The following is a 27,544-nucleotide window of genomic DNA, read 5'->3' as shown; positions in this document are numbered from 1 at the left end:
TATATATAGATATATCTATATCTATATATAGATATAGATATATCTATATCTATATATAGATATAGATATATCTATATCTATATATATATATAGATATAGATATATCTATATCTATATATATATATATTTTTTTTTACATGTCCAAGTACTCTTATTAGATTCTGTTTCTATTGTGTGTATCTGCTCTGTCTTCTCAAAACCCCTGTTGGTCGTGGCAGATGGGAGTGCTCACCCACTTTCTGTTGGAGGTTTCTTCCATATAGAGGGAAGTTTTTCCTCCCCATTGTTGAGACATGCATGTTTGGTATTAGGAATTTCTGCAAAGTTAAAGGCAAAATGCAATTGATTATCCACTGTTTAATTCAACTGATTGTAACAGATGAATGCTGCAAGACAACAACTGGATACATTCTGCTTGGTTTCTTTAGATATAAAACTTAATTTAACCAATGTGAATAATAATCTGAACTTTATATGTATCACTATAATATCACCATATTTATGTTTATATTGTATATATTTCTTACTCTGTTTGCACTTCCATTAGTTTTTGGAGTCGGCTTTTTTGACTTTAATCTCATTGTACATGTGTTGTATAAAATGGTAAACTGTGTGATTCCTGCTCTGTCAGCCTCTGTCATTGTGTACTTGGGTAAGTCACTTCAACCCCCATGTCTGCTGGTGGTGGTCAGCTCACCATCATCAGTTTGTGAATGGGTGAATGACTGAATGTAGTTGGAAGCACTGTGGAGTCCTCTGGACATGACAAAGCACAATACATGTATAGGTCATTTGCCATTCATGTGTAGAGTGACAAACAATAATCAATTGTAACCATGCTGAGGCATCCAGGGGCCACTTATTCTCTCCTGTGACAGTGAAGAAAGCCTATCAACATGTCCCAAATTAGAAAATGAACATAACAACTTTGAACTTACTTTTAAAAATGTAAATGTACATTTTTCTTTACAGTGGCTGCATTTTCCCCCCACAACGTTTCACTGTTTGCATATTATTTGATTACCATAATACATGTATGTCCAATGCATTGTTGAACATTCAGACAGAATGTCAAAAAGCATTCATTGCCCAGCAGAAAACCATCATGATTTCCACTAAATTATTTTTGCCACTTTACATAACATGAGTGACCACAGCTACTGAGGCTACTCATTACGACTGCATTTTAAATATTTACTCCCGAAAATTAACTTGCAATCAAATATACTCTGTAGATGATGTAGCATGCATTTTTCAGTGCTGAAGCGTTATAAACATTTATTACAAAATCAGTAGGTTATCATGTGAAACACAATACTTTCTTATATCCAGGATTACAAACAGCTGATTCAAGTGCAAATGTTGTAAACATTTTCATAATATTCATTTTACTGTTTATTTATGAATTTCACGAAATCTAGATCGTTTAATTCTGATCCGAAAAATACATTAGGACAAATAAATGTAGGTACAGAAACAATATTTATACTGAGGTTGAGTTAGCAGGTATTGTTAAAATGAATCACCATCCGGCTACGGCTTTCTTACAGTGCTGCATCAAGTTACAGAGAAATATTAGATTTGTGCCATCACCAGTGATACTGTAACCACATCTCAGCTGTTACTTTTTAAAATTAAAAATAAAGCAAATGAAGCAGAGATACTTAATTGTCAGATAGAGATGTGGCTAACTGGATCACTTTTGAATCCTTGCAGAGCTCCACCTCAGAAGTGCTTCTTCGATATTTGCCCTCGTTTTATTTTGGGCTCGATCTAATTCTCTCTTTTTAGCTTGCCTTTCATCGTGAGTCTTCTTTAGTTTACCTGTCTTGGTTTTTGGACCAGATACTACTCCAGAAATTAGACATTTCCCTGTAAGGGAAATGTCTAATGGCACACTGGTGGTGTGCCATTAGCACACCACCAGCAGTGAGCTGCATATAAAAGACACTCCCCTTGGCTCTGATTGGCTGCTTTGGTTCGGGAGCGGAATGTTTTTATAAACGTCATTAGGGGCACAGAGAAGAGGCATAGGGACTTGATTTTTTCACAAATTGTCTCTCTCATCTTCTACTTTCATGACATAATGAGGTTTTTAACAAATATGAAAAAAAAAGTTACATACTGCAGCTTTAAACTCAAAGTATAAAGTCCACAGAGTCAGGCCGCTGCAGTCACGTTCACACGGAATTCACCCTTTCACAATCAGCTCTTCCTAAAACTAAGATCAACTTTTCTACAGTTGTGTGAAGCTGTGAAGATTTCCACACGAAACCGGAGTGTTCCGTGTGGAAGTGTTTTGCCTTCAAAACAAAATAGTTTAGTTCTCGTTAAAGCTCTGGTTGTTTCCTCCGTTAAACATTAGCGGCTAAATTGCACAGCCAAACACCACAATGGCAGTTTGCATAGTTGGATGGCTTTTATTTTGAAATACTCACAGGAACACGTAGCAAATTTTGTTGATTGTCTTTCGTGTGTAGACTTGTTGATCTGCTATCAGGTAAATTAATCCTAAAGCGTCCAAAACTTGTAATCCAGAATTCTTCTATTAGTGCTGCTGAAGCGGTGTTGGTTAGTTGGTGGGTGTTTGGTGAATTGGCTGCCAGGCTGGATTCTGTTGGAGCTGATGGATGTTTGTTGGTGCAAGTTTAACAGAAACTACTCAGGTCTGCTCCTCTGGGATTTGACATTCCGTGTGTGTTCTGGAGAAAGTTTGAACGCTTTGTTTGGCTGCTCCGTTCAGGTAACAGAGTCAGACTGGCAGCTAAACAAGGTAGAAGAGAATGTTCTGATATGCTGAGTTATAAATGCAGATCAATAAGTCACATATCATGTCGGCTATGTTTAACCCGTCGAAAAGATATGGCATCTTAGTTTAAAAGTCTGTTGCTGAGGATGAACCTTCTCCTGTCAAACCACCGTTTTCCCGCCGTGCTCATGTATTATTATTTTCCGGTAAAACATCCCGTATTGTGGCGCCCGCTCTCACGTTAGCGCCGCCCCAGTATCAGACAGGGGAAACAGCTTTTATTAGAATTAAATTAAACACAGACAGATCACCGCAAACTCTTCTGCGCATTAATCCGTTGTATGACTTTATCAAATGCAGCGCAGTCACAATGTGTCCACCGAACTGCGCAGGTCACTGTGCACCTGAAATGACAGGATATGCTTAACATATCCTATCATATTACACCGCGGTTACACAGCTTCGATCTCACATATCGACATCTATTTATCACGGTTTAATAAAAAAGAAGACTGTAATTAATCCAAAATAAATTATTTCTCTGTATAGATAGAATAGCCCACAAAATAACGTATTTAAACAATGACTTGTTTACAGTAGTAACGACATTGCAGTGGGCGAACTAAATACATATGTTTAAGCTGCCTGTCATGTAAACTTAAAACATGAAGCAATACAGAAGTTTAATGAAAGCCAAGTATAAAATAAATTACATAAAGCTTACCGTAATCTTCAATTAAATAAAACGCATGAAACGTAGCATAGATGTGCGCATGTGCATTACTACAAGGCAGGACGGATTTATGGGTAACACATATAAACAGAACCTCGGACAATGACATTTCCCGTATTCTCAAATCAGGTATGACTGAGGAAAATGAAGAATTACTGTCGCCATCCGAGACTAAGGAATGTATGCTGAGAGATGCACTGTAAAAAAAATTAAAAAAAAAGAACAAAAAAATCTCCAATTTATGGTAAAATACCAACAGCTGTGGTTTAAATACTGTATTTATATTTACCGTATAAATACTACATTTATACGGTAAATACTGGCAACCATAGAATTTTAGATGTTTTTAAAATTCTAAAATAAAAAAAACAACATATTTTATAGTGTGCACTGGTCACCATCCATCCATCCATTTTCTATACACCTTTGTCCCTAACGGGGTCAGGAGGGCTGCTGGTGCCTCTCCAGCGAGACATTTCAGGCGAGAGGCGGGTCACTCTGGACAGGTCACCAGTCTGTCGCAGGACAACACAGAGACAGACAACCGTGCACACACACCACATCAATTTAGAGAGACCAATTAACCTAACAGTGGTAAGAACCCAGAGAGAACCCACCATGCACAGGGATAACATGCAAACTCCATGCAGAAAGACCCCAGGCTGGGAATCGAACCCAGAACCTTCTTGCTGCAAAATGCAAATTACAAAATGCATATTAAAATGATTTTTGCAAGATCTAGCAAACTGAATTAAATGAACAAAATCTATGGAATGTCCAGGTTTAGCAACTTTTCAGACAAAAACAAAAATTGATATCAGCCAAAATCCGAATCAGCCGATGCATTCTTGGTTGTAATTTTGTTCTTTATGTTTGAGGATGACTACCCAGGTGTTGGATGACCTTAAGGAAGAGGATGAAGAGGAGGAGGAAGATGAAGAGGGTTGTGTTAACCCTACGGAGGTGAAAATGAGTCAGATAGTCATGCCCTGCCACTGTAACCATCGGCAGGAGCTGAGTGTGGGACAGCTGCTGAAATGGATGGACTCCACTGCCTGCCTCTCAGGTGTGCCCTGCTGTTAGAAGAGTTTCTGGAAACGACATTTCTTGTTGTCAGTGAAGCTAATCCAGACAGGAAATGACTCTTGTTTCATGTGAGCAGCTGAGAGGCATGCTGGAAGTCTCTGTGTCACCGCCTCCATGGATGACATCCACTTTGAACACACCATCAGGTAACAGGAAGGCCATGTGTGTATCAGAATAATGTGACATAAAGTACTGATCCGTCTGCTCCATTTCCTCAGCGTGGGTCAGGTGGTGAATATTAGGGCAAAGGTCAACAGAGCCTTCAACACCAGCATGGAGGTCAGTGAAGCTGAACTGTGTGAACAGTCCTAATATATAATCCTAACGATGATGAATTAATTTGAAGCATTGATCACGTTTCAAGTGTCACATATGCAGTGCTTTAATTTAATGAAGAAAAAAAAATAAACAGAATAGAAACATTTGACTTTTCTGTTTTTGTTACATTTAAATGTTCCAGATGATCAAACTTTATTGTCACACTAAGATAATCTGTAATCAGAAATGATGATTTGATTGACTCAGACAAACAAAGCCAAAGCAGCCTGGTCCTAAATGTCCCCTGCACTTTAAAACTGGTTGTTCCACCTTTGGCAGCAACAGCTGCCATCATGTTTGAAACTATGGAAACTTCGGTCAACTCCTCTTAGCGGAATAGTTTTAATTTAGCCACAGTGGAGAAGCATGTTAAATCTCAGTGGGATTAAAGTTGCCCACCATTTACATCTACACCTGGCTTACATGTCAAGAGTGTGAGTTTCTCCTGTGTGCTGTCCCAGGTGGGGATCCATGTGAGCTGTGAAGACCTGTTCTCTGATCGCCACTGGAGGGTGTGCCATTCCTACGCCACCTTTGTAACCCAACGAACCAATACTGGACAAAAAGTACGTGTGGGTCAGAACTGCGTTTTGAGTCTATTTGCCTTAGGATAAAGGATTAAACTTAGCTACTGTGCTAATGTGTACTGTCCTAATATAAAATTAGTTAACTGTAAGTATTAATTTGGACATTTGCTGTAATAAATGGGACAGGACCACACAATAAGTAAGGTGAGCGGGGGAGGGAAGGAATAAAACAATCGGGCTTTTGAAAAATCATCATAAAAAATCATAATAACAAAATATTTAAATGAAAAGATGTGAAGCGTGTTAATAGGTATAACTATGAACACAAGTGATCAAATCTTCCAAAATGTCATAAAGGATATTTGAGCTCAAATTTTAAACAATTCTCCAAAACTGAATGCTTTATTAAACACCATTGTTGAAAGTATGTTGCTTTGCTGTGAATGCAGTTTGTTGGACTTGATTTTTTTCATTCTTAACTTAAATTGTTTTACTAATGTTGGACACTTTCTTCCTGTTATACTGTAGGTATAACAACAGAACAGTAATACTCTTGATAAATTGATGAAAACCTGTTTGAAATATTTCTAGACAGTCTCCAGTAATTCTGAGGAAAGTGTGGTTTTAAAACTGGACATTACTGCAGATGAGTGATGCTTTGGTGCTGCTGAGCTCTACCTGTGTATTAGTGAGGATGTTAAAAGTCTAGGATATGTTTCTTCACAGGTGACGTTGAGGCCAGTTGCTCCTCAGACGCAGAGGGAGCATGTGGAATACAGCGTGGCAGCTGAACGAAGACGGGTCCGGATGCTGCACAGCGACATCGTCAAAGAACTCCTGTCCAGTGGCTCTGTGGAGCAGGGTGGGTGTGATGCACTGCGCCGTCGGTCCAGAAGTGTAGAAGCGTTGTTTGAGCGTGTCTTTCTGTACCAGCTGACAGCTCTGCAGTGTGTAGCGGGACGGCAGCAGAGAAGACCAGAGTGGAGAGCGTTGAACTGGTTCTGCCTCCGCATGCAAACCACCAGGTTATTCATGTACTTTTGTTTCTCCAGCTGTAAAGCGAAGAATGATCAATGGTAACGTTCTTCCAGGGAACATTTGTCATGTGAAAGTAGAAACATCATTGACTGTAATTCATCTGTATTCAGGTGAACACATTTGGAGGACAGATCATGGCCTGGATGGTGAATGTGGCAACAATTGCTGCCAGGTAACTCCTTTCTTTGTACAGGTGGTGTAGAGAAACGACAAATGATCAACATGGTCAACAACCCACTTTATATACACTCAGAAAATTAGGATGTAACACAAGGCCAGTAAAAACGCTGGCACTGTTCATGTGAAAGGCTGAACTGCTGAGCTGGCATTGGTCTAGCAACAGTCAGCGATAATGTCGACATGGAAGTGAAGCCACAAAAGGTCACTGTTAGAGGAGCTGGCTCCTCATAGACTTATGCATGCAAGCATATTCAAGAAAAGTTATGTGGAAGAAAAAAGTAGAAAAAGCTTCACAAATCACGGTTTCTATTCAGTTTTAGAAAGCATGGAACGTCCTTTTGTTACTTTCAAATTGGTATGGGGAAAAGAAAAGAAAAAAATGGAACAAGCCACATTTCTGACCTGTTTGCACATTTAATATCTAAAGAAATTCCTGATGTATAAAATATGTAAACCTGAAGCAGCAGCTCATATGGCAGATATTAATTAAGAAGAAATCATTGTGAAAATGTCAAAAAGTACACTCTAATTCCACAGTTAGTTAGAAAATAATGTTCTTACACATCGTTGTTCAGGCCTAAAACCTTTCATGAATTATGTGTTTAGATGTCTAACAACTAATCAGGATCTGGATCTTCTGCTAAAAATAAAACTTAAGCTTATTTTTACAAAAGAACATTTGAACACTGCAAAACAAAATCCTGAGATAATGACGACTTCATGAATGTTTCTAGAAAATCGGTTTTGTCTACTTTTAGGACAGTTTTTGTCTTTGAACTAATGTTTAGAAAAAAATGACAAAATAATGAAAACATGAAATAAACTGGCAACTTAACAGCATTTTAAAGCAATTGTTATTTGGGGATTAAATAATTCCTATTAGCTTGAATATGATGATTATATTTTTCTCTCCAACAGAGTTTGGTTTGCTCTTGTTCTAATGTGACTGTTTCTGCTGCTCTTCCTGTGCTGACCCAGCCGCCTGTGCCAGGCTCATCCAACTCTTCGGGCCATTGACATGTTCACTTTCAGAGGACCCTCCCAGGTTGGAGACAGACTCCTGCTGAGGGCTATAGTCAACAACGCCTTCAAAAACAGGTATCCAGGGCTTCTGTTTGGACACAATGTGGACCTTGTGTTTGGATAGCGTGAGGGCTCAGAACTCTCTCAAAGTGTCTCATCTATTAGACACTTGTTGGCTAATAGATGAGACACTTCCTTGCAGTTTGGAGGTGGGGGTACGTGCAGAAGCCTACCAGGAGGAGGGGCCTAACCGGCACATAAACTCCGCCTTCATGACCTTTGAGGTTCTTGATGACAGCGGGAAGCCATGTACTCTTCCACGGATACGACCAGAGCCCCTGGTGAGTTAGCTATACAGGACCTTAACCTTGTAAAGCAACAATTATTCATTGTTTGTGTGTAAAACTATGTTGACACTGAATGGTCATCAATTTCAATGTCAAATTTATTTCTAAAGCACATTTAAAAACTACAAAGTGCTTCACAAAGGGTAAAAGCAACAACATTAAAAACAATAATGAAATCAAAAAATAGGATAAACTTAACAGGACAGTGCAAGCAAACAGATCTGATAGAACTCAAACAGAAACCAAAGAAATGAGTTTGCAGGAGAGATTTAAAAAAAACTGTACAGTCTTTGCAGCACAAATATGAAGGAGCTGGTTCCAGAGTCGTGTTTCTGCAATGGTCAAAGCCTCGATCTCTACTGGGTTTTAATCTGGTCATCAGCTGCTCTAGGAGTACCTCAGAGACTTTTTGGATTGTAAAAGTTAAGGAGAACAGCTGGATAATTAGATGCCAAACTTTTACGAGTAAGTAACACTAACATCAATACAAAAATGAACAGGCAGCCAATGTAAATCCTTTAAACTGGAGTGAGGAGGTCATGCCTTCTGGTACCTGTTAAAAGACGAGCAGCAGTGTTTTGGACTAACTTCAAGTGATGAATTGATGATTGATTGATTAATTGATCGATTCCACAATATAAAGGATTGCAGTAATCTAATCTGCAGGTAATAAATGCAAGAACTATAGTTATCAGCCTTTTAGGAAGAATGTAGGATTTGGCAGTTTGGTATAACTGATAAAACCAAGTCGACATTTGTTTCTCAAGTTAAACAGAACTGTCTAAAAACACTCTGAGATTCTGCCAGTGGGGGAGCGATGGATAGTAGGCGGCCAAGGAATTCACTTTGTCTAGGAAGAGGTTGCTCACCAAGCACAGTCATTTCAGTGTTGTTTTCATTCAGGTTCAGACAGTTTGGAGTTAACCATTCTTTGACATCATGCAGGCAGTTTAATGGAGGCCCCAGAGACATTGAAGTTAAAAGGGAAATGTATTTGAATATTATGAGCAAAGCAATGTAAAGAAATGTTCTATGTCCTAAAAATAGGAGCCATTATCAGAATACCACAAAGAAAACAAAATATGACACTTGAAGTACCAGTGTCAAATTGAGGCATACTGGTGTGCACACATCATTGCACCAGCAATAATTTGCTGCTTGTGCAAATCATTGTATGAGCGGTAGGCCTGTCGCGATAAACGATAAATCAATTAATCGCTCAGCAAAATTTGTTATCGTGACGGGCCTAATGAGCGGCACAATGATTTGAAAATTTAACAAGAAGTTTTGAGAAGTGAACCAAAGCGACTGAGAAAAACTGTGAATCTGTTTTCCTTATATTGACTTTGGAAGTTGTGGGTGGAGTTATCAACTCTTTGAAATTTCTATTTCAAGTTTTTAAAAGAACCCCTATTACATTTTAACCTCCAGTATGTTAACTTGTAAATTGTTAGTAATGTTAATGGCCTGCATGCACAAAGCTCAGAACTGCAAACTGATTAATTGGGATATATCTAATCAACATATCACCCATCATAAACCTTTTGAAGTTCAGAACTTTGTGTTGGCTCTCGCTGCAGGACTGCACTTGAATTATGAGTTACTATAATCAGATTGTAGCAATGATTATCATGACAAACACAGCAGACCTTAAGCAACTGATTGTCCAAGTAACATTTGGCTCAGTGTGTGAAAGCAGATCTTAGACTACCTCAGGTTTTTTTACCTCCTCTGTGTGTTTGTGTGTGTGTGCATGTGTGTGTGTATGTGTATGTACCTGTGTCTGCGCATATATCCTTTATTTATAGGAAGGTGAGAGAAGATTCCAAGAAGCAACAGCCAGGAAAAAAATCCGCCTGGACAGGTGAAGGTTTGCTTTCCAGATGGAACGTTAAAGTTTTACTTGAACTTTAAAGTTCCAATGATGAATTCAACATTTTTCAGCTCTGCAGTGTAACATGACACATTGAGCACACTTCCATAAGTTGTCTGAAATTATAATGTTACGAATGGGTTCATACTGTCTCATGTCAGAAAAAAATGTATTTCAGGAAGTACATCATCTCCCGCAAACAGAGTGAAGTTCCTCTGTCTGTCCCCTGGGACCCCAGGAACCAGGTGAGTTCACTCCCTCATAGAGAACATTAAAGAGCCAGGCAGATAACACAACACAGATCACCTCAGCACACAGACTGAAATCAGACACATTTGACAGCACTTTTTTTTTTTACAAACATCAACAATAACTGACACTCATTTATGTAAAACATGTTTATCACAGTTTAATATGGGAGCGAATCCCAAACTGAAACACTTGAACTGCATAGTGACACAGACAAAAGTTCTATAAAGTTTATATTTAGAGTTTTAATTTAATTTATTCACAATAAATGAAGGAAAATAATATATTCAAAAAATAATTTGATTAATCAAAGCATTGGATATTGTCAGTATGCTTAAGAATGTCACTAAGAATATGAAAGAGAAAAAAAGAACATGCAGTCAGAATGTAGAATGACCAAACATGGATGACGATGTAGAAGCAATGGTGATAGTTTGTGGAGTCATTTTAAGAGATAAAAGACTAACAAAAAGAAAAGGCGGTGGATAAAAGATGACGGGAGCAGCCGCTCTATTTGCTGCACTATGATTTGGAGGTGAGTTATGATTTTTCATAGTTAACATTTTCAACTATTGGGGGGGGGATGTTCCCGCTAAATCCTGAATTTCCCCAATTTGGTTGTCTTGGCCCTTTTATCGCAGCCTGTGGGGTTTTCCCTTCCCTGACTGGGAACGAGAATACAACCTGCTGAATGTGACAGGTAGCCAATCAGAAAGCGCGGTGACGCTTTCTGATTGGCTACTATTTTGTGAAGTCTGCAATAAGAGGGATCTTCATGGCACCCAGTCCTCCTTCTTTCCTTGGTGTGTTGATCCATGACAAGTGGGTGAAATGAGAGTCAATGGAGCAGCCGACGACTTCACAGTTACGCTGACATATCCCGTAACTGAGAGTCTGGTGGATATCGGAGATGATGGAAATGTTTATTATTATATGTAAAGGTCGTTTTATATATGTTTATTCAGTTAAAAATGTTAACTATGAAAAATCATAACTCACCTCCAAATCATAGTGCAGCAAATAGAGCGGCTGCTCCCGTCATCTTTTATCCACCGCCTTTTCTTTTTGTTAGTCTTTTATCTCTTAAAATGACTCCACAAACTATCACTGTTGCTTCTACGTCGTCATCCGTGTTTGGTTATTTTAAATTCCCGCTATGTTGGGGTTTTTCTGGATTATCCTCTGGAATCGGGATGTTCGTGACTGGAATCGGTTCGTGTGGTTTGTTGCTCCTGCCGTGTGGCTGAACACGAACCGATCGAACCTCTTGTACTTTTATCAGCTCTGTGGTCACAAAGGTTTGGAGAATCAGCCGACAATTCTTAAATCTTGCCGTCTAAACCAGACTTAAGACTCACAAGCTCTACTCATCTCCTCTCGACCGCTGCCCAAACGCTCAGACTCTGGTCGCTATGGTAACGATTACATATCCCTTCAAAATAAGATACAAATGCGCCACAAAAACGAACATTTTTCTTTCGTGAAAATTTTAACTCACAATAACGACTAGTGGGAGCCCTGAGCTTGTTTCTCTGCAACGAGACGGTCCAATCTGGGAGTGATGGAGACAATAACACCCAAAGTGTGTTATGGTCCACAGCCTGCTTGGTCTCTAGTGGCGAAGCAGTTTGAAGCTGCATTGCCTCATGGTGTTATGCCCAGAAACGCATATTTTAAAGATATTTGTAACATTATCACGTTTCTTAACCATGTAATCCCTAAAATGGTGGGTTTTTAAACATTATTTAATTAATACAGTTCAGTTCAGTTGTAGTTTTAATTTTTAATATAAGTATTTTGTTTTGTAAAAATGTTGCTGTTGCAAATATACTTTTGTTTAATTAAATAAAAATTTGATGTTATATTTATGTAAGAACAAAATAAATATTATTTGTACATGCTATGCATTTAGCAAGGTTGCATATCAAATTTACTTCCTTCAGTATCTTTGAAATAGTGATAATAAAGAAATAACTTTTTCTACATAATCAGAGTAGTTCCATGAACTACTAGTATAAGTTTTATATCAATATGACAATATTTGAGGAGAATAGAGGGGGGATGCATATTTTGGCAGGCTGGAAATGCATATTGCCCAAAAATGCATCCCTGTGCTAACTTGGAGAAATAAAGAGCTGAAAGGATTTCACCTTTTCTACGTAATGACACTTGTTCTCTGAGCTAATGCTATAATTTTTATATCAACAGGATGGATGCAAATATTTTCAGGCTCATGAATTAAAATGCATTCCCTCCTACATTAACAGACTAGAAAGTTAAGCATGATGTAAAATGTTCTACATATTGGACCTCTGTTTTGTAATGCTTTTAAGCTGTTATGGTATCAAAAGAAAAAACAGAGAATTTCAAACCATTTGCGGAGAACGTTTTCAACAGACACGGGCTGAAAAAAAGTTCGACTCATATGTGTCAATAAAGGTGTAAAAACCGTATTTATTTCAAGTAATTTGCGAAATAAAACCCACCATTTTAGGAATTACATGGTTAAGAAACGTGATAATGTTACAAATATCTTTAAAATTTCCTCTTCGGTCATATTTCAGTCCGTTTTCTCGTCAATATGCGAGAGAACAGAGCGATGCGCGCTCCCGCGAGAGGGGATGCGTTTCTGGGCATAACACCGGTCGCCGCATGTTACACAGAGCAGCTTGTAATGTTTGACTCACCTACCGGTCCGGGATAAATCCATCCTCCTGTCTCTTCTCTGGGCCTTTTCCCCTTTGCAAAGAAACTTTACAAAGACATCTGATCTGTTTCTTACTCATTTTGCTGCTTGTGGGCTCAGTGTTGGCGCGCAAGTAACTGAGAGAATCCGGCTAAAGGATTTTCAAAATAAAAGATCCTCCAGACTCAAATAATACATAAAACGGAAAAATTTAATTATTTCTTGCGCGGCCCGGTACCGGTCCGTGGATCGGGAGTTGGGGACCACTGCTGTAAGCCATGTGCTGTGTGTCTTTGTGAGCAGGTGTATCTCAGCTACAACAACGTGTCAGCCCTGAAGATGCTGGCAGCTAGGAAGAACTGGCGCCTCAGCACAGAGAAAGATAAGGTCTGAGGAAGTGCTTTTATTTTTTGAAATGAGATGAGTTCATCTTTCCTGTTTCAATACACAGAGCTGTGTGGTTTGCCCTCTGTTAGGTCCGTCTGTACACCCTGGAGCAAAAGTCCATGTTGAGTTTCAGGGTGGAAGCGGAGGTGGATGTTCCTGCTCACAGAGCCTTTTGTTTACTTGCTGATCTAAGCAACAGAACAAGTTGGGACATGCACTATAAGTAATGCATCCACACACACATTTACAGATATATTAACATAAATCGTAATGCTTCACCACATGTCTGTCAGTGAGTGTCATTTTCTGCAGTTCCTCATAATTTTGGTGTTTTGGCTAAAACGTGTCCATTTAGAATGAATAATTCTTAACTTGTGGACGTGTGTTCTTCAATGAATCAATGAAGAACATGCAGTATTGAGTTATCCTTCCTTAGACCAAAGGCCATATTTTATTTACCTTTAGTGTGAACTCTGGTTTCTGGTTTGGCCAAAGTGACACAACAGTCATGCTACTTGTCCATAATGTTAAGGAATTTAAATTCCAATAATCACTGGAAAAATATGGTTAAATATTGTTGTACCCTTAAATACACAAGAGCTTAGATGATAAACTGAATTGAAAATAGTAAATTGCAAACAAGTAAAGCAGTAAGAGAACTGTAAAACAAACTCTTTTAAGTAGTAGCATAAGATAGCCTAAACTGATGTAAAAAAAAAAAATCACTTTTTGGAATCATCATCATAATAATAATGACACTGATTACAGGTGAACTTGTCCTTCTTGTTGTAGATGCACAGATCAGAATTTTGCGGTCAAATTAGGGTCTATGGTTTTTAGGAAGTTTTAATGAAACTTATGAAGCAACAAAGTACTTTGAACTGCCTTTTTGCTGAAAATGTGCTGTATAAATAAAATTACCTTACCTTCTTATAACAATGATGGCCAATTCTGATCTCTCTCAGAACTATAAATAAGAAGATATAGAAATGAAATTCAAAACATGTTGTAGAAAATAGTTTCCTTTTTCATAACTTCTTCCATCGTTGTTCTTCAATGGTCTCTCTATTAAATACCTCACTGATAATGAAAATGGCAGACTCCCTTCAGCATTCAGACTAAACCAGTGTTCTTAACATTCAGATATTTCATTATGATTTTTGTCATAGAGATCAATATAGATTGCACTAACCGCTAAACCACAGATCACAGCATGTTGCCTCAGAACGTTTTAGGACAGATATATGTAGTGTTGTAGCATTTAATCCTTTACATGAAATACTTCTGAATTCATTTCAGCCAATTTAACACTGGTTAATTTGAAATATCTTAAACTTAGTACAGCATCAAATTTGAAGTAACAACTTTCACTTTTATTCCATTTATTACCATCAATTTACTGTAGACAGAATGTGGCATGACATTATTTTGTTTTTGTTCTTTAAGCTCTTATTGGACAGTTAAAACCACACAGTAATACTGAATAACTGCCAGATACTGAAAGGTGAAGTTGTCAATTAAATGATTCTGTAGAAAAAATAACTAAATAAATCAAATATTTAGTACTTTATCTGACCAAATTATTCATTCGTCTGAATGGTGTAAGGAGAAATGACTTCTCCGTTCTGCTGCCCAGAAACAAATAAAACTAAAAGTGGAGTGCAAGTTCAGTCTGTTGTTGCTTGACCGCATGTTTCTATTCCTACTAATAAAGTGACGCCTAAGGTGGCAAGGGCAGACCAAAAGGCAAATATTACCAATCTGGTTCCTCACAAAGATGGCAGAAACTCCCTGCTTGTGCATCACAACTGCTACACATACAGCAGTCACTCAGCACACACCTCAAGGGAAAATGTTGCAGTTCTTTCTACATAAAGTATCCAAAGTTTGCTGCTGAAAAACACTGTTTTGTTTTGCTGGGAAATGACATCAGGATGAGCTGAGTTTCCCCTCACATTCATAATATAAAACACAACACTGTCCTGTTCAAAGTTTTCAAAAAGTGAGCTCCACTTATGAACACATTCTTGAAAACCACTGGCTATAATTATTTCTACCTGGTGATCTGTGCATATCCTTTGTAAACCAGGAAATGTGAGCTGATTCACGGTGTTGATGATGATGACTTTATTTATCGTGTGGTGACACCATCAGTGCGTCAGGCTGCGGGTGGGTCCCCCACCTCCACCAATCCTGGAGAAGGTGTTCTCCAGGATTTCATCCTTCTAGCCTCCAGAAGGAAGCCATGTGGCCATGGGTCAGTTGCATGTATAGACATGTCCTCCTGAAGTTGATCCACATCTGTCCCACAGGACTGACAGCCACTCTTTGTTTTCCCTCTTCAGAGACCCTTATGTCATTGCTCTGCGCTCAGTCTCCCTGGCAACCCATCCTCCCTTTGAAGGATACAACAGAGGAGAGGTTTTGTGTGCTGGATTTACCATACTGGAGACCAACAACAACATGTCATTGGTGAGATGGTTGGTTAATCTTTTCTCTTTTAAAGTCTTTTTAGGTCCAACCTTAGTTACTTTTCTACTTTCTCCCCAGATCAGTTATTATAACCAGGCGTCTCCTGAGGTCCTTCCTTACATCTCCACAGATATTGCAGGCCTCTCCTCCTCTTTTTATCACACCTTCTGCTCCTGCAGCCAGTACCTGAGCAGAAACGGGCAGCTGCCTGCGTCTGAGGAGGTCACAGGCAACTATGGTGCTGCGAACACCAGCCTGCTGTCAGAGGTCGTGCACAGCACCCCGCTGTAGACAGCAGGGCCAGTTTATGGGCCAGATCATCAGTGTGCTGCTTAACACATGGAACAGTCAAATAATGCTACTGTTGGTGTTTTCTGAAAAACACAGAATTTTTTTATTTTATTTTTTTTAAATAATGCTCTGATGAAATGCAAACCAAAGAATAAAATGGAGATTTTAAGCTATTGACTAAGGTTGGAAATTGATTTTGTACTTTTGCTTCCTTATATCCAAATTTATTAAATATGTCTATGTTTAATAAATGTCATTACAGCTCTTAGGAGAGATGATGTTTGCTGTACAGATTCTCGTACTGGGGTATATCAATAAAATTAGTTTTTTTTTCACTTTGGTGTTCTGTTTGTGTAAATTTTTAACAGTTGTGTATCATTAAAAAAAGCAAGAACTTAGAGTAGACTAGAAGCTACTTTTATTGTTCTGCAAAGGAGAAATTCAGGTAAGGTAGAAGTTTATGTGTTTTAGTTTTACCTGTGGTAGTATTTATTATGCATGATACACTCCCAACACAAAATAATGCATCTTACTAGTAGCAATTAGTAAACCAACTTAAATGAATTCATGAAAAAAAATATTTTATTAAAAATACTTTTTTCTAAGCGGTCTCTGTTTGATCAAAAATCTAAATAGTCTCGATCAGAGTCTGAACGACATTTTTCATACAGAAAGAATAAGTGTTATGTGCTTCAGGCACATTATAATTCTGTCTTTCTCTAGATTGTTTTGTGTATAGACTTTAGCTGATGACTTTTTGTTTAATATATTTTGGAGTTTGGATAATTTTGTTTTAGTAATTAATTCCAACTCTGGTCCTCAAGGCTCACTGCCCTGCATGTTTTAGGTAGTTCCTTGCTTCAGTCCAGCTGATTTCAATCGATGACTAACGGGCGTTTGCTGAACTGCAATCAGTTGAATTAGGCACATTAAAGCAGGGAAACCTCTAAAACATGTGAGCCTTGAGGACCAGGGTTAAGTTGCGGCTGTTGGTCCGCCTATAAATAGGCTGAGTTTCAACGTGTGTAGGGAGACCCGCCCTTCTCTCTCTTTTTCAGAAAGCAAAGCAGCTGAACCAAAAGAAAAGTTCAAGAGTTTTAAAATAATCCTCGTTTCTGCCTGTGTCCTCAAATATGTTGTGCCCTTTTTGGATGTAATATAAGAAAAATAAAAAATTATTAGTGGTGTGATTCAATCAGCTTTTAATCAAGTTAGTTGCTCGGTCTGTCATGGCATTTTAATCAAAAAGTACAAATGAACAAAATAAGCATTTTCAATTATAAAAATCTTTGCTATTAAATTATTGAAATAATTTTGTAATTATTTCCTTTATTTAACCAGGTAAGACCCCATCGGGATCTACATCTCATTTTCAAGAGGGACCTGAGCAGAAATCTGTTAAACACAACAACCTGGTTACACAAAAGTAAAACTAATTAAAACATGCACACATGGACATACGAGCTGAACAAGATATTGTTTTCTTCAGGTTCTTCAAGCATCAGATTGTGTTATTCTATCCATTCACCTTTCAGGAACTCCTGCTCATTCATGGAACTTCTTTAGAAATGTGACCAGTGGACGCCGACATTGTTGGGGACGTCTGTGCTGCTGCTGCGGCTACATGTTTAGCATTGAGATGCTATTTTAGGCTTGTATAGCTTCACTGATAGGCTAACTTCTTTTAACTCAACCTGAACACGACAATAGTCTTTTTCCAGCATCTCATCTGATTGTTTTTTTTTTTAAGCAAAAATTAACCTCAGTGGGCCAAGAGAAGCGGCTTTGGCATCCTTCGCTGTTGTTAGCAGATGTGTCTGTTCCAGCACATCTGATTCAGATGACTGCATGACCTTTGCAGCCATCAAGTGTTGCAGAAGTCTGAGAGTCACCCACATATTAAAGTTAGGTGTAAGGCAGAAGGTAAACACCTAAAACACGCATTGCAGTGGACCTAAGGACTGGAACTGAGAAACATCACATTGCACGAAGGTGAACCTCCACCTTATATTTGGCTTTGACCGTTTTCCCCATCAACTAATTAGCTTCCAAAGGTCTGCAGACAAAAAGCATTGAGCTGCCACCACCATCCCTGGTACTGGTGTGTTCAGGATGATGTGCAGTTTGTTTTCCTCCACACAGCATTTTGCATGTGCAAGAAAAAAATTCAGGGTTTTTTGACAGACTTGCACATCCTCTTGTGGCTTTCTTCTCACTGAAGATCAAACACACATGAACACTGTTTATTCAGAGCTTTATTTTCTTTCAGTTATGCTAAAGTTGGTCGATCAAATAAAATCTCATTGAAAGACTTTAAAGTTTGCAACTGTAAATAGAAAGTTTCAACAGTATGACGACCTTCATTTTTAACCTTAGCATCGTTTTTCTTCATGAGACATAATGCAAACAGAAAACATACTTTGAGAACTAACCAGGCTTTATTCCATTTAACTTTATTAAAATCAAGGTGTGATGGTTAGAGAAAAGAAATAAAGCAAACAACTCCTCACTGACACTAAAGATAATCTCCATCAACATGCTGGATGAGACGGTCCAGCCTCATACGGTTGTGTCATATAGTTTCTTTTACTGGCTAGTCATCATGTAGAGATTTGCTTTTAATTTTCCTCCCTGTTGGGCCATGAGCTTCTTCATAATTCTAAAAGTTTCTGCAGTGTCCTCTGTGTCTACCTCCACCACAAAGTCACACTGGTTCCTCTCCTTCAGGGAGGGAAGTCCCTGTGGTTCTTTGAGCAGAGATGCTGAGGTGAGGTGAACAGCCAGCCTTTGGGACAGGCCTGTCAGTGCTGCTGGGATCAGAGGAGGCCAGTTCTGCTCAGCCAAGACCACAGTGACATATGGAAACAACTCCTCCACTGTGGACACAAAATCCTGAAATACACAGATGACATACAGTTCATGCTTACTTCAGGTCAGTAAGCATGAACTTAAGTCCAGTAGGAAACAGTTGCATGCACTTGACTGTCAACCTGATAATCAATTTGTTTCAAATGACCTTTTAAAAGTTATTTTTTGTAAGCATTTTTATGACTTGTTCAAATATGTAATGACCTAAATAATACGCACATTTGTGCTGTAGCTACTTTGGGAACTCTCCATGCTGATCCAGATGGGCCTGTAGAGTTCCTCTGCAGAGTAGGTGGCCTGCAGCAGCTTGAGGGAAGCTTCCAGAAGCTGATGACCATGAACCCGAAGATAAACCCCCCAGGGTGCATCAGTCCTCTGCCCAAGCAGCTCACAGACACGCTTCAAACAAAATACATGCATGTAGCAGGTCCTCAGGTGTACATTGCATCATTTCATTGCTCTCTAAACTTTATTGTAAGTGTTGAAAGGTACAAAATACAGTCCCGTATTTTCTGCACTATAAGGCTTCAATGAATGGCCTATTTTAAAACTTTTTTCATAAATAAGGTGCATAGAACAGACGATACAGTTAGGGTTGCCACCTGTGCCGTATTGAACTTATACAGGACGTACTTTACATATGTGTGTAATAATAAAGAATTGGTCCCCGAGTACTTTATATAGCAGGCTGCCCCAGTCATTATTTCACTCACGGTGTTGGTGTTGCGATATTGTGCCCAACTGCTTTCTGGGTAACACAGACCAACCGACACGCTGCCGCCGCAGTCTCTGTCTCTCCCCCCCCCTTCCCCCTTAAATGTATAGGGGCTGGTCCCTTGGTAACCCTAGTGAAGCACCCCGGATGAATGTCTAAAGCCACTTTATTGACATAAAGAATGTCAACAAAACAGTCCGACTCCGGTCGGCGAGGAGAGCCTTCCGCGACTGGGCCAGGGCGTGGCCGGACGATGGTCACCCTTCTCCGTTTGCACACAGCATGTTGGTGGAGAAGGTGGTGCTAAATGACCTGCAGACGACCTGATTGTAGACGGTCTGTAGGTAGATAGGTCAATAAACTTTATTAACAAACCAGCGTTCTGACAACTATCCCAGCATGCACCGCGCGCTTCTTCTTCTACGGGTGAAAATTAAGTCGGCAGCTGCTTACCGTAGTTGCTAGACCTGTTGTGGCTCAATATTGGTCCATATATAAGGCGCACCGGATTATAAAGCACAGTCAGCTTTTGAGGAAATTGAAGGTTTTAGGTGCGCCTTATAGTGCGGAGAATACGGTAGTTGGTTTACAAAATCATAGCTAACAACTGAAGTATTGGTATGCATATGTAAAACTTTTTATGCCTAAATTGGATTTTAATGTGAGAGACATAAGAAATGTAGTGGGAAAGAATAGCTCAGAACTCTGTCCCACTTATATCATCAACTTCTTAAAATAATGGCCAAAACTGATTTTGGCAAAAGATATTATCACCTTTTTATTGCAAGAAGATGATTTAGGTAAAACAAAGAAACGAAAAAACTTTCCAAAAAAAAAAAAAAGCCAACTCTGGCCTTAAAATCCAACATGTGAAAGAACAACTTTTTCAGTGAATTCTACCTACGTGATGATTAACTGGAGCAAAACTGAAATACCTATGTTAGGAGCCCAGTTACAAATAAGTCATATCAAAAGAAAATAATGAAGCTAATGTTAGCTTAGCACTTCAACCTAATAAAAGCTCAGCAGGAGTATGGTGGGATTTTATGAAATACTGTAATCATATTTCTGAAGTAAGATGCTTAACTTAAAAGATTAATCATTGAATGTTTAAGGTGACATGTTTTAGGGACACTGCAGCAGCTCTGTAAACCGAGCTAAGATGTGAGTTTGCAGGGACAAGACAAACCCAAAGGAACTCCCTGGCTAAGGAGTGCTGGTCAGCCAGGTCTACTGCAGTGATTGTGTAAAGTGATGTGGAATAAAAAGGTTGGCTCATCTCCACTTATTTACCTGAAGTGTGAAGGGCTGGGAGCTGGTCCCAGAATCTCCCAGCACAGGAACTCCAGGCTGATTTCTGTCAGAAACTACATGAAGAACCAGCATCCCACCATCCTCATCTAGAGACACACAGACACAGTCCAGAAATGAGATTCAGCAGGTTCAGTGCATCAGTACTCAGCTTCTTTAGATCTCAGTCAGCATTTTTGTCTGGACTTTGCTGTGATGTGCAGATTGTGAACTAATTTCAGTCCAGCTTTGAGTGAGCAGGGCATTATTGAAAACTGAATGAGGAGAAATTTGTAAGAGTTCTATAATTTTCTACATAATGAAATTATGAAAAGCATTCGTAGTGAGTATATAGTCACTGAAGTTTTACGTTAAGGTCAAGCAAGTCCATGCCAGGGTCAGCAGTATTTCAGCGGACCGAGGCTCTGGACTGATACAAGGCTCCCTTCCTGATCTCAGTGTGAGTCAGACTAACAGATCTGAACCAGGATGCAACCAGAAATGCCTCCAGCCCAAGGCTTGGGTTTACATGTGAGCTGAACCAGAAATCAATTAAGGACAAGGTTTACAACAGCTAAAATACTGGAACAATAATGGATAGATTATCCCTGGAGAATATGAATTAAGTGAAAAATGTGGAAAGGTAATAAAAGACTTAAAAGGAAAAAAGTTTTCCATACTACACTGGGTAAAGCTAGACAGAAAATTCTTCTGGGATCTTATTCTGCTGTAGCATTGATTTTTTTCAGGGTCTGATAAAAGTGTAGTGTTAGTTGATGTCAGAGATGCAAGAGAAAGATTGTGACACGGTGCTGCGTGGAAAAAAAAAATAAAAAATTGGAGCATTCCAACAAATTATTGGAAATGTTATTTCAGCAGGGCCTTCACCTGAGAGCCGTGCCAGCAGGAAGGCCTCATCAGTGACTGAAAACCAGCGCACTCCCAGACTGCTGTGCTGGGTGACATCAGTGAGGAAGCTGCTGTTCCAGTTGTGAACTGGATAAAGAAAGTCCATCAGGTTTCCTCCAGGATAAAACCTCCGAACACCACTGCGGTTTCCTGGAGACACATTCAACACATTCCAAAAACACTTCAATGAAGACATCAGTTTTCCTCAAGCCTTTTTTCATATCTAGCTGGTATATGATGCAAACAACTACAACTTCTGCATGGTAACAGAATGTACTAAACGATATGTCAGTGCAGCAGGTAACATTAGCATTTCCAAATCCAGTCATAATTTCTTGGCATATTTATGTTTTAAAAGAAGGTTTTGAAGAATCCCAAGTCTAAGTTAGGCTTCATCATTTACTCCTTTTTTTTTAGTTGTCACACTCTCACAATCTCTGAAAACAATGCTCAACCAAAAAAAAAAAAAAGATTTTCCCCATGCAAACAAATTAATTTGTGAAGTTTTCCTTTATTGGATTATTTCATCTACATTACAAGTACTGCCTGAACATTGAGCATTATTCTTTACTTGCGGCCTCTTTAAACGCTGTCAGTGTAGGTTCATAGATATCGTAATAGACTTGTGCAGGTTGGGTGTTGTCCCGGACAAACAGCAGGTCACTGACGGTTGGATGATCTGAACCCTGCCACAGAGTCAAGCTGAACCTAGAAAAACATGTACAGCTTAAACTTGTTACCAGAATGACCGACTTTAAGGTCTGCTGAATGTATTTGCTACTTCAAGCTTCAGGTCTGTCCACACATGTCTGTGTGACTGATATGTTGTGATCCTTGTAAGGTTGTTGCTGTTTGGTACCTTGGTGACTGGTTGAGGAGCCAGCTGATGTGCTGCCATCCTCTATGGACCAACAGAGCATGGACTGGGAATGTCACCTACAGAGATTCAATGTTCAACTACAGTTTATGACCAGACAGTTACTGTTACACTGCTGTGCAGTCCACTAAGCAGCAGCCTTCAGTAATTGCTAAAAAAAATAAAACTGTGCTATATATTTTTTATGAAATGTGAAAAATAAATGTTTATTTAAATACATTAGAGTAGCATAAACAGTGAATGTCATTTCAGGGGAGAAATTCACAATATGTTACTCTTTGATGGGGCAGACCAGATTAACACAACCAGAGGTGGCTGCCATTGTTATATTGACCTAACCCGTTTTACACAACACACACCAGATTGCATTCTTTCTGCTTTTGAAGGAATTATTCAAGCTTCAGGTCTGTCCACACAGACCTGAAGCTTAAAGCAGCAAATTAAACTAACATGCATTTGCTGTTTCAGCTGTGCTGACCTATGACAGAGAACTCTACACCCAGTTTTACCCACAGATGTTTCTTTCCTCTCACCTTCTGAGGGACATCTTTGATCAGATGATACATCTGTTCCACCATGTCTCTGGAATAAGTTCCAATTCCAGGAATATGAGGAATATAGAGAACCTGTCAGAAACATAGTGATGTTAACTGTAAATGAGCTCAGTTTGTGAGACAGCCTGTATCCTGTGACATTTGCATGACCCAGAAGACAGGAGGTCCTTGACGAGAGTCTTCACTTCTGCATATCAAGAGGCATCTATCAACTTTGTGTTAGGTTTGGAGTTTGAGACTGCTGTTCTACAAGCTACTGAATCATAACTCTGTGGTGAGAGTGGGTTTCTCGGCCACCACCAACAAAAGTTGATCCACACATAAACTGGATACGTTTCTGAACGTTTATTACCTGTTTTCATTTAAAGAAAAATATCCTAGTGACCAGGTAGGAACCAAGACATTGACCGCAGAACTGTAGAAGTCACTGGAACACTCACTCCACCCACTGGAGTCATAATGGCTAAAAACATGAAACAAGAACACCAAACTGATGTGTGCTCACATCCTGTTAGGTCATGAACATACACACCATCCATCCAGGAGACAAAGTCACATCTGGAAATGTCTTCTGAATCAGTTGAAGAAATCTGGGAAAGTGATGAAAAACAGCAATTCACTAACAACTTTGCTTCATTTCACTTTTAAGCTCTAAGAATTCTGACCTGGTTCCATTGACTGGAGACACAAAGCTTGGTACGTTGGGACCTCGAAGGATGTCTGCATTGAGCCACACAGGCCTGTTTATTCCTCTGCTGCTGTTCTTTTGCTTGAGCAGGTCCAGAGAGAAACCCACAGAGTCCAGAGCCTTGAAGTCAAGTTTTATGCCTGAAAGTTGATACAAACCAATGAAACTTCAATCACATCTGCTACACAAATACTGTTTCTTTGGGTGTAATCTGCACCTTTTCTAGAGTCCAACACAGCATCCAACCACTGGTCCAGGGTGTTGTCACTATAAACATCAGGAGGGTGAGCCATGATCGGTACTGGTTTCTGATTGGGAGTTCCATAACCCTCCAGAGTAACATCTGCCTCTAGGATCATAACATCAGCTTCAAGGAGGGGGAAAAAAACAAAGCTGTGTTTTCTAAGAATCATACTTTGTGATGAGTATGTTGTTATAATTGTTCAGAATGTAAACCAAGGACAAAATACTAATATGACTGCATCTATGTGCTCTTACATGCAAGAGCCATGTTCATTTGCTCCTTGCTGTTGGCTCGGTGGAACCAGGTTGCCAAGAGACCATCATGTTCACTGATTTCACCTGACTGAAGCAGGAAGTCCAGCATGTCTCCACCAGTAGTAAACAGCGGAACAGGAGCTGGGTAAAACAAAGAGTCAAATACAAGTAATGAGACCTGTCAAATGAGCCAACCAAATGACAGATTTGATTTCAGTGACTAGGAAGGTTGAGTGCAGTCCCGTGGACCTTAAACTTCTGAATAATCAGTGCAGTTGGAGATGATCTTATAGGCTTTACCTTTAAATATGCTGCTCTTTCATTCTGATTTTAATCTCCTGGGACAACGCTGTCCTTCACTTCCCGTGCTCCATTTTCAGTGTTTTACACACCATGTCACCAAACAGCTCAATGACTTCTTGGCTTGAAGTTATTTCAATAACCATTGTTGGATTATTAGTCATGAACAGACTAATAATCCAATAATCTAATAGAAGGCTACCAACTTGTTTGTCCATGTTTGTAAATACTATGAAAATACAAGGCTTCCTATTTAGTCATAAAGGAACAAAACTAAAGATGTGACCTCAAAGTGCGACTCCGATGACAGAAATGGTTATTGTTTATATTTATAGGTTCAAGAAAAACCTAAGCAATAATTGGTTTTACCTCCAGTTTTATCACTTTACAACAGCAGATAAGTTCTGACAGCATTACATTAACTTGATAACTAAATAACTAATCCAGTAGCAGAAGATGGAACTGTTAGAACAATCTATTCTAGAAGTGCTTGTGCTTTACCTTTAACTTGATCTTACTTCCTGCTCCAGGTGTTAAAAGGTGTTTCCCTTGGAACACTTTATGTGGATTCCTACTTGCAGGCATTTTATCAAGAAAACTCATTAAATTTAGTGATAACCAAAACCGCACTGAATTCATATATTTTGTATGTGAAATTTAGCATAATCTCAGGACATAGCTGGATTTTAATTTATAAGAACAAAAAGTGAACCACAGTAACAGAGTTTGTACCTTTGGTTGCTGGTCTGGTGAGAATCACAGCAGGGACAATAATGATGGCCAGGATAAAAAGTCCAACAGCAGTTGATAACATTATCAACCATTTCTTGGTTAGGCAGCACAGATAAAAGTCTTGTTCTTGTTTTTGATTTTGGCCTCCATCCTTATGATCAGGGCTCATCCTGGAGGGAAACAAACAAAATGTGAAATACCTGAATGGCCTGCTTTCAATTCATGCTTAAAAATGAAACCCTTAAGTCTCCTGCAGCTGTACCTTCTTAGATAACATTAAAATAATAATGTTAGCATATCAGGACTAACACCAACCTGCTTTGACTGCTAGTCTTCTTTGTTCTGGTTCCTCTCGAGTCTCCTACTTTGTTTTCTTGCAGCTTTTAGCTAACTTGATGAATAAGATTCTGACACGCAGTGTTTGGGAGAGCTTAGGAATATGCCTCCTATTTATATGCATCTTATCTAAATAGCAGAGTCCACAATCATTAAGCAGATAAGGTCCATGGGCAATCTCTGCTCTCCTCACATCTAGACAGAAAGCAGCTGCACGTGTGTTCCTTCACCTCACAGCCTGTTGGCAAATAAATAACACCGTAAGGTGTCTAAAACTTATGAGACATCATATCAGAAGTTTAATTTAAATTATAATGATACCTGTAAAAGGAATGATTTTTCAAAGAAATGGCTGAATTTGTGTATTGACTCACTCCAAGAGGTCAATGAAAGATCTGATGGGCAAACAATAACATACTTTAAACATTTTCACTTTTCACACGTCATAACTAAAAACCTTTGTGAAATTTATGGAGATTTTATGTATTAGACTAGTACAAAGTGGCATTATGAAGTGGAAGGAAAATACCTTTTTGCAAATAAAAATCTGAAAAATATGGTGTATATGTGTTCAGTTCCCCATGCATACCATCTTTCGCTATAATTATGGATGCAAGTCTTTTGAGGTCTCCATGCCATAGACTGGCTTATGGCCAGTGGCAGAGAGGAAAAAAAATATTTCATTGTAAATAATTCATGGATTAATCTTTTAAATAGTCGGGTCGGCAAGAAAATGTGTAAGAACCAGCAGGGCTGTGCAGAGACCACTAAAGGGGCAGGTGCTCAAAAAAAAAAAAAACAGGGGCACATCTAACCGCATTTTACGACAGAATATTAAAGTCACACAGCTTTCAGAGTTTAAACAATGATAAATTACAAATTGTGAGATATACAACTAGATTTACTACATATTAACATGTAATATTAAATATATTGTTCACTACCAAAAGCTGCATGTTGATCATGGTAAGAACCTTTATTTTCTTTATGTTCTTACCTGCGGTACTCGTTCTGACCCAGTTGGTCAACAATCCACTACCTTTGGCTGCTTCTTTTTTGTTTCTGACATCTTTCTTTACGTGGCATCTTTGAACTGAAAAAGCAAAACATAATGAATTATGATCAGAATACTATAATAAACCACACTACAAATTATTTACCCTTGTGTTTAAACCAATATGTTTTTCAGTCCATAGCACAACATAACAATATTACTTAAAGTCTGGATTGAGGTTTTTCCCCTTCATTAATGACATACTTTTATTAGAGAGGAGCAGCTTGATTGATTATTACATACATTATATAAATCATGGTAGTTCAGGGTGAGTTATTTTTAATTCTAAATGAATATCCTTGTTGGACTTTTATTTAAGTGCTATTCTCCTTCAAGATACATTTACCTAATGCTAGAATAAATGCAATGTACATTATGCAGGAAAGGAAATTAGAAGACATGTATCCATTACGGAGATGATTGGTTTTGGACAGACGATGTGCCTCGTATTGCATAAGCAACGCTGAAGAATAACTGATATCATTAACGATACAGGGAAGAAACTTTTCAGTTATCTAGCTTTGCTAGCAAAGTCGATAGCTAGCAGCTAGCTAATAGCACAACAACAGCCTAATGTCTGTATGATAAAAATATCGAATCAATAGGTAAGAATAATTTTTCCTCACCTGGCTGTCTCCTCCTGCTCAGTAGTTCTTCAGAGAAAGGCAGACTAGAGGCCTGTCAGTTCTGTTGTATTTCATTACCTCTCTGCTTAAACCGTTGAAGCAGAAACGATACAACGTTCAACGTTTTCCGTCAGCTGA

At 38.9% G+C, this 27,544-nt stretch overlaps 2 protein-coding genes across 2 annotated transcripts; one reads left to right on the top strand and one right to left on the bottom strand.

The window, feature by feature from the left end:
• The first annotated feature begins 4,225 nt into the window (after positions 1-4,225).
• acot11a (acyl-CoA thioesterase 11a) lies at positions 4,226-16,293 on the top strand. Its single transcript, XM_016664280.1, has 16 exons — positions 4,226-4,548; positions 4,645-4,714; positions 4,787-4,847; positions 5,348-5,452; positions 6,140-6,275; positions 6,347-6,438; positions 6,562-6,623; positions 7,610-7,729; positions 7,857-7,995; positions 9,810-9,865; positions 10,053-10,119; positions 13,113-13,196; positions 13,286-13,419; positions 15,286-15,453; positions 15,542-15,668; positions 15,747-16,293. The coding sequence occupies exons 1-16, from the start codon at positions 4,362-4,364 to the stop codon at positions 15,957-15,959; spliced, it is 1,821 nt and encodes a 606-aa protein (XP_016519766.1). The 5' UTR covers positions 4,226-4,361; the 3' UTR covers positions 15,960-16,293.
• A 1,906-nt stretch (positions 16,294-18,199) lies between these two features.
• Positions 18,200-27,445, bottom strand: fam151a (family with sequence similarity 151 member A). Its single transcript, XM_007578366.2, has 14 exons — positions 27,407-27,445; positions 26,724-26,819; positions 25,391-25,560; positions 24,359-24,499; positions 24,078-24,227; positions 23,838-24,000; positions 23,705-23,762; positions 23,152-23,244; positions 22,601-22,677; positions 22,313-22,449; positions 21,721-21,891; positions 20,836-20,942; positions 19,047-19,226; positions 18,200-18,851 (listed from the first exon to the last, which is right to left on the bottom strand). Exons 3-14 carry the CDS (start codon positions 25,557-25,559, stop codon positions 18,546-18,548), a joined length of 1,752 nt encoding a protein of 583 aa, XP_007578428.2. The 5' UTR covers position 25,560; positions 26,724-26,819; positions 27,407-27,445; the 3' UTR covers positions 18,200-18,545.
• Between the last annotated feature and the right edge of the window lie 99 nt (positions 27,446-27,544).

This window comes from Poecilia formosa, unplaced genomic scaffold (assembly GCF_000485575.1).
Source record: "Poecilia formosa unplaced genomic scaffold, Poecilia_formosa-5.1.2 Scaffold475, whole genome shotgun sequence".
In the NCBI taxonomy this organism is placed as follows: Eukaryota; Metazoa; Chordata; class Actinopteri; order Cyprinodontiformes; family Poeciliidae; genus Poecilia; species Poecilia formosa.
This window is presented reverse-complemented; position numbering and strand designations above follow the sequence as displayed.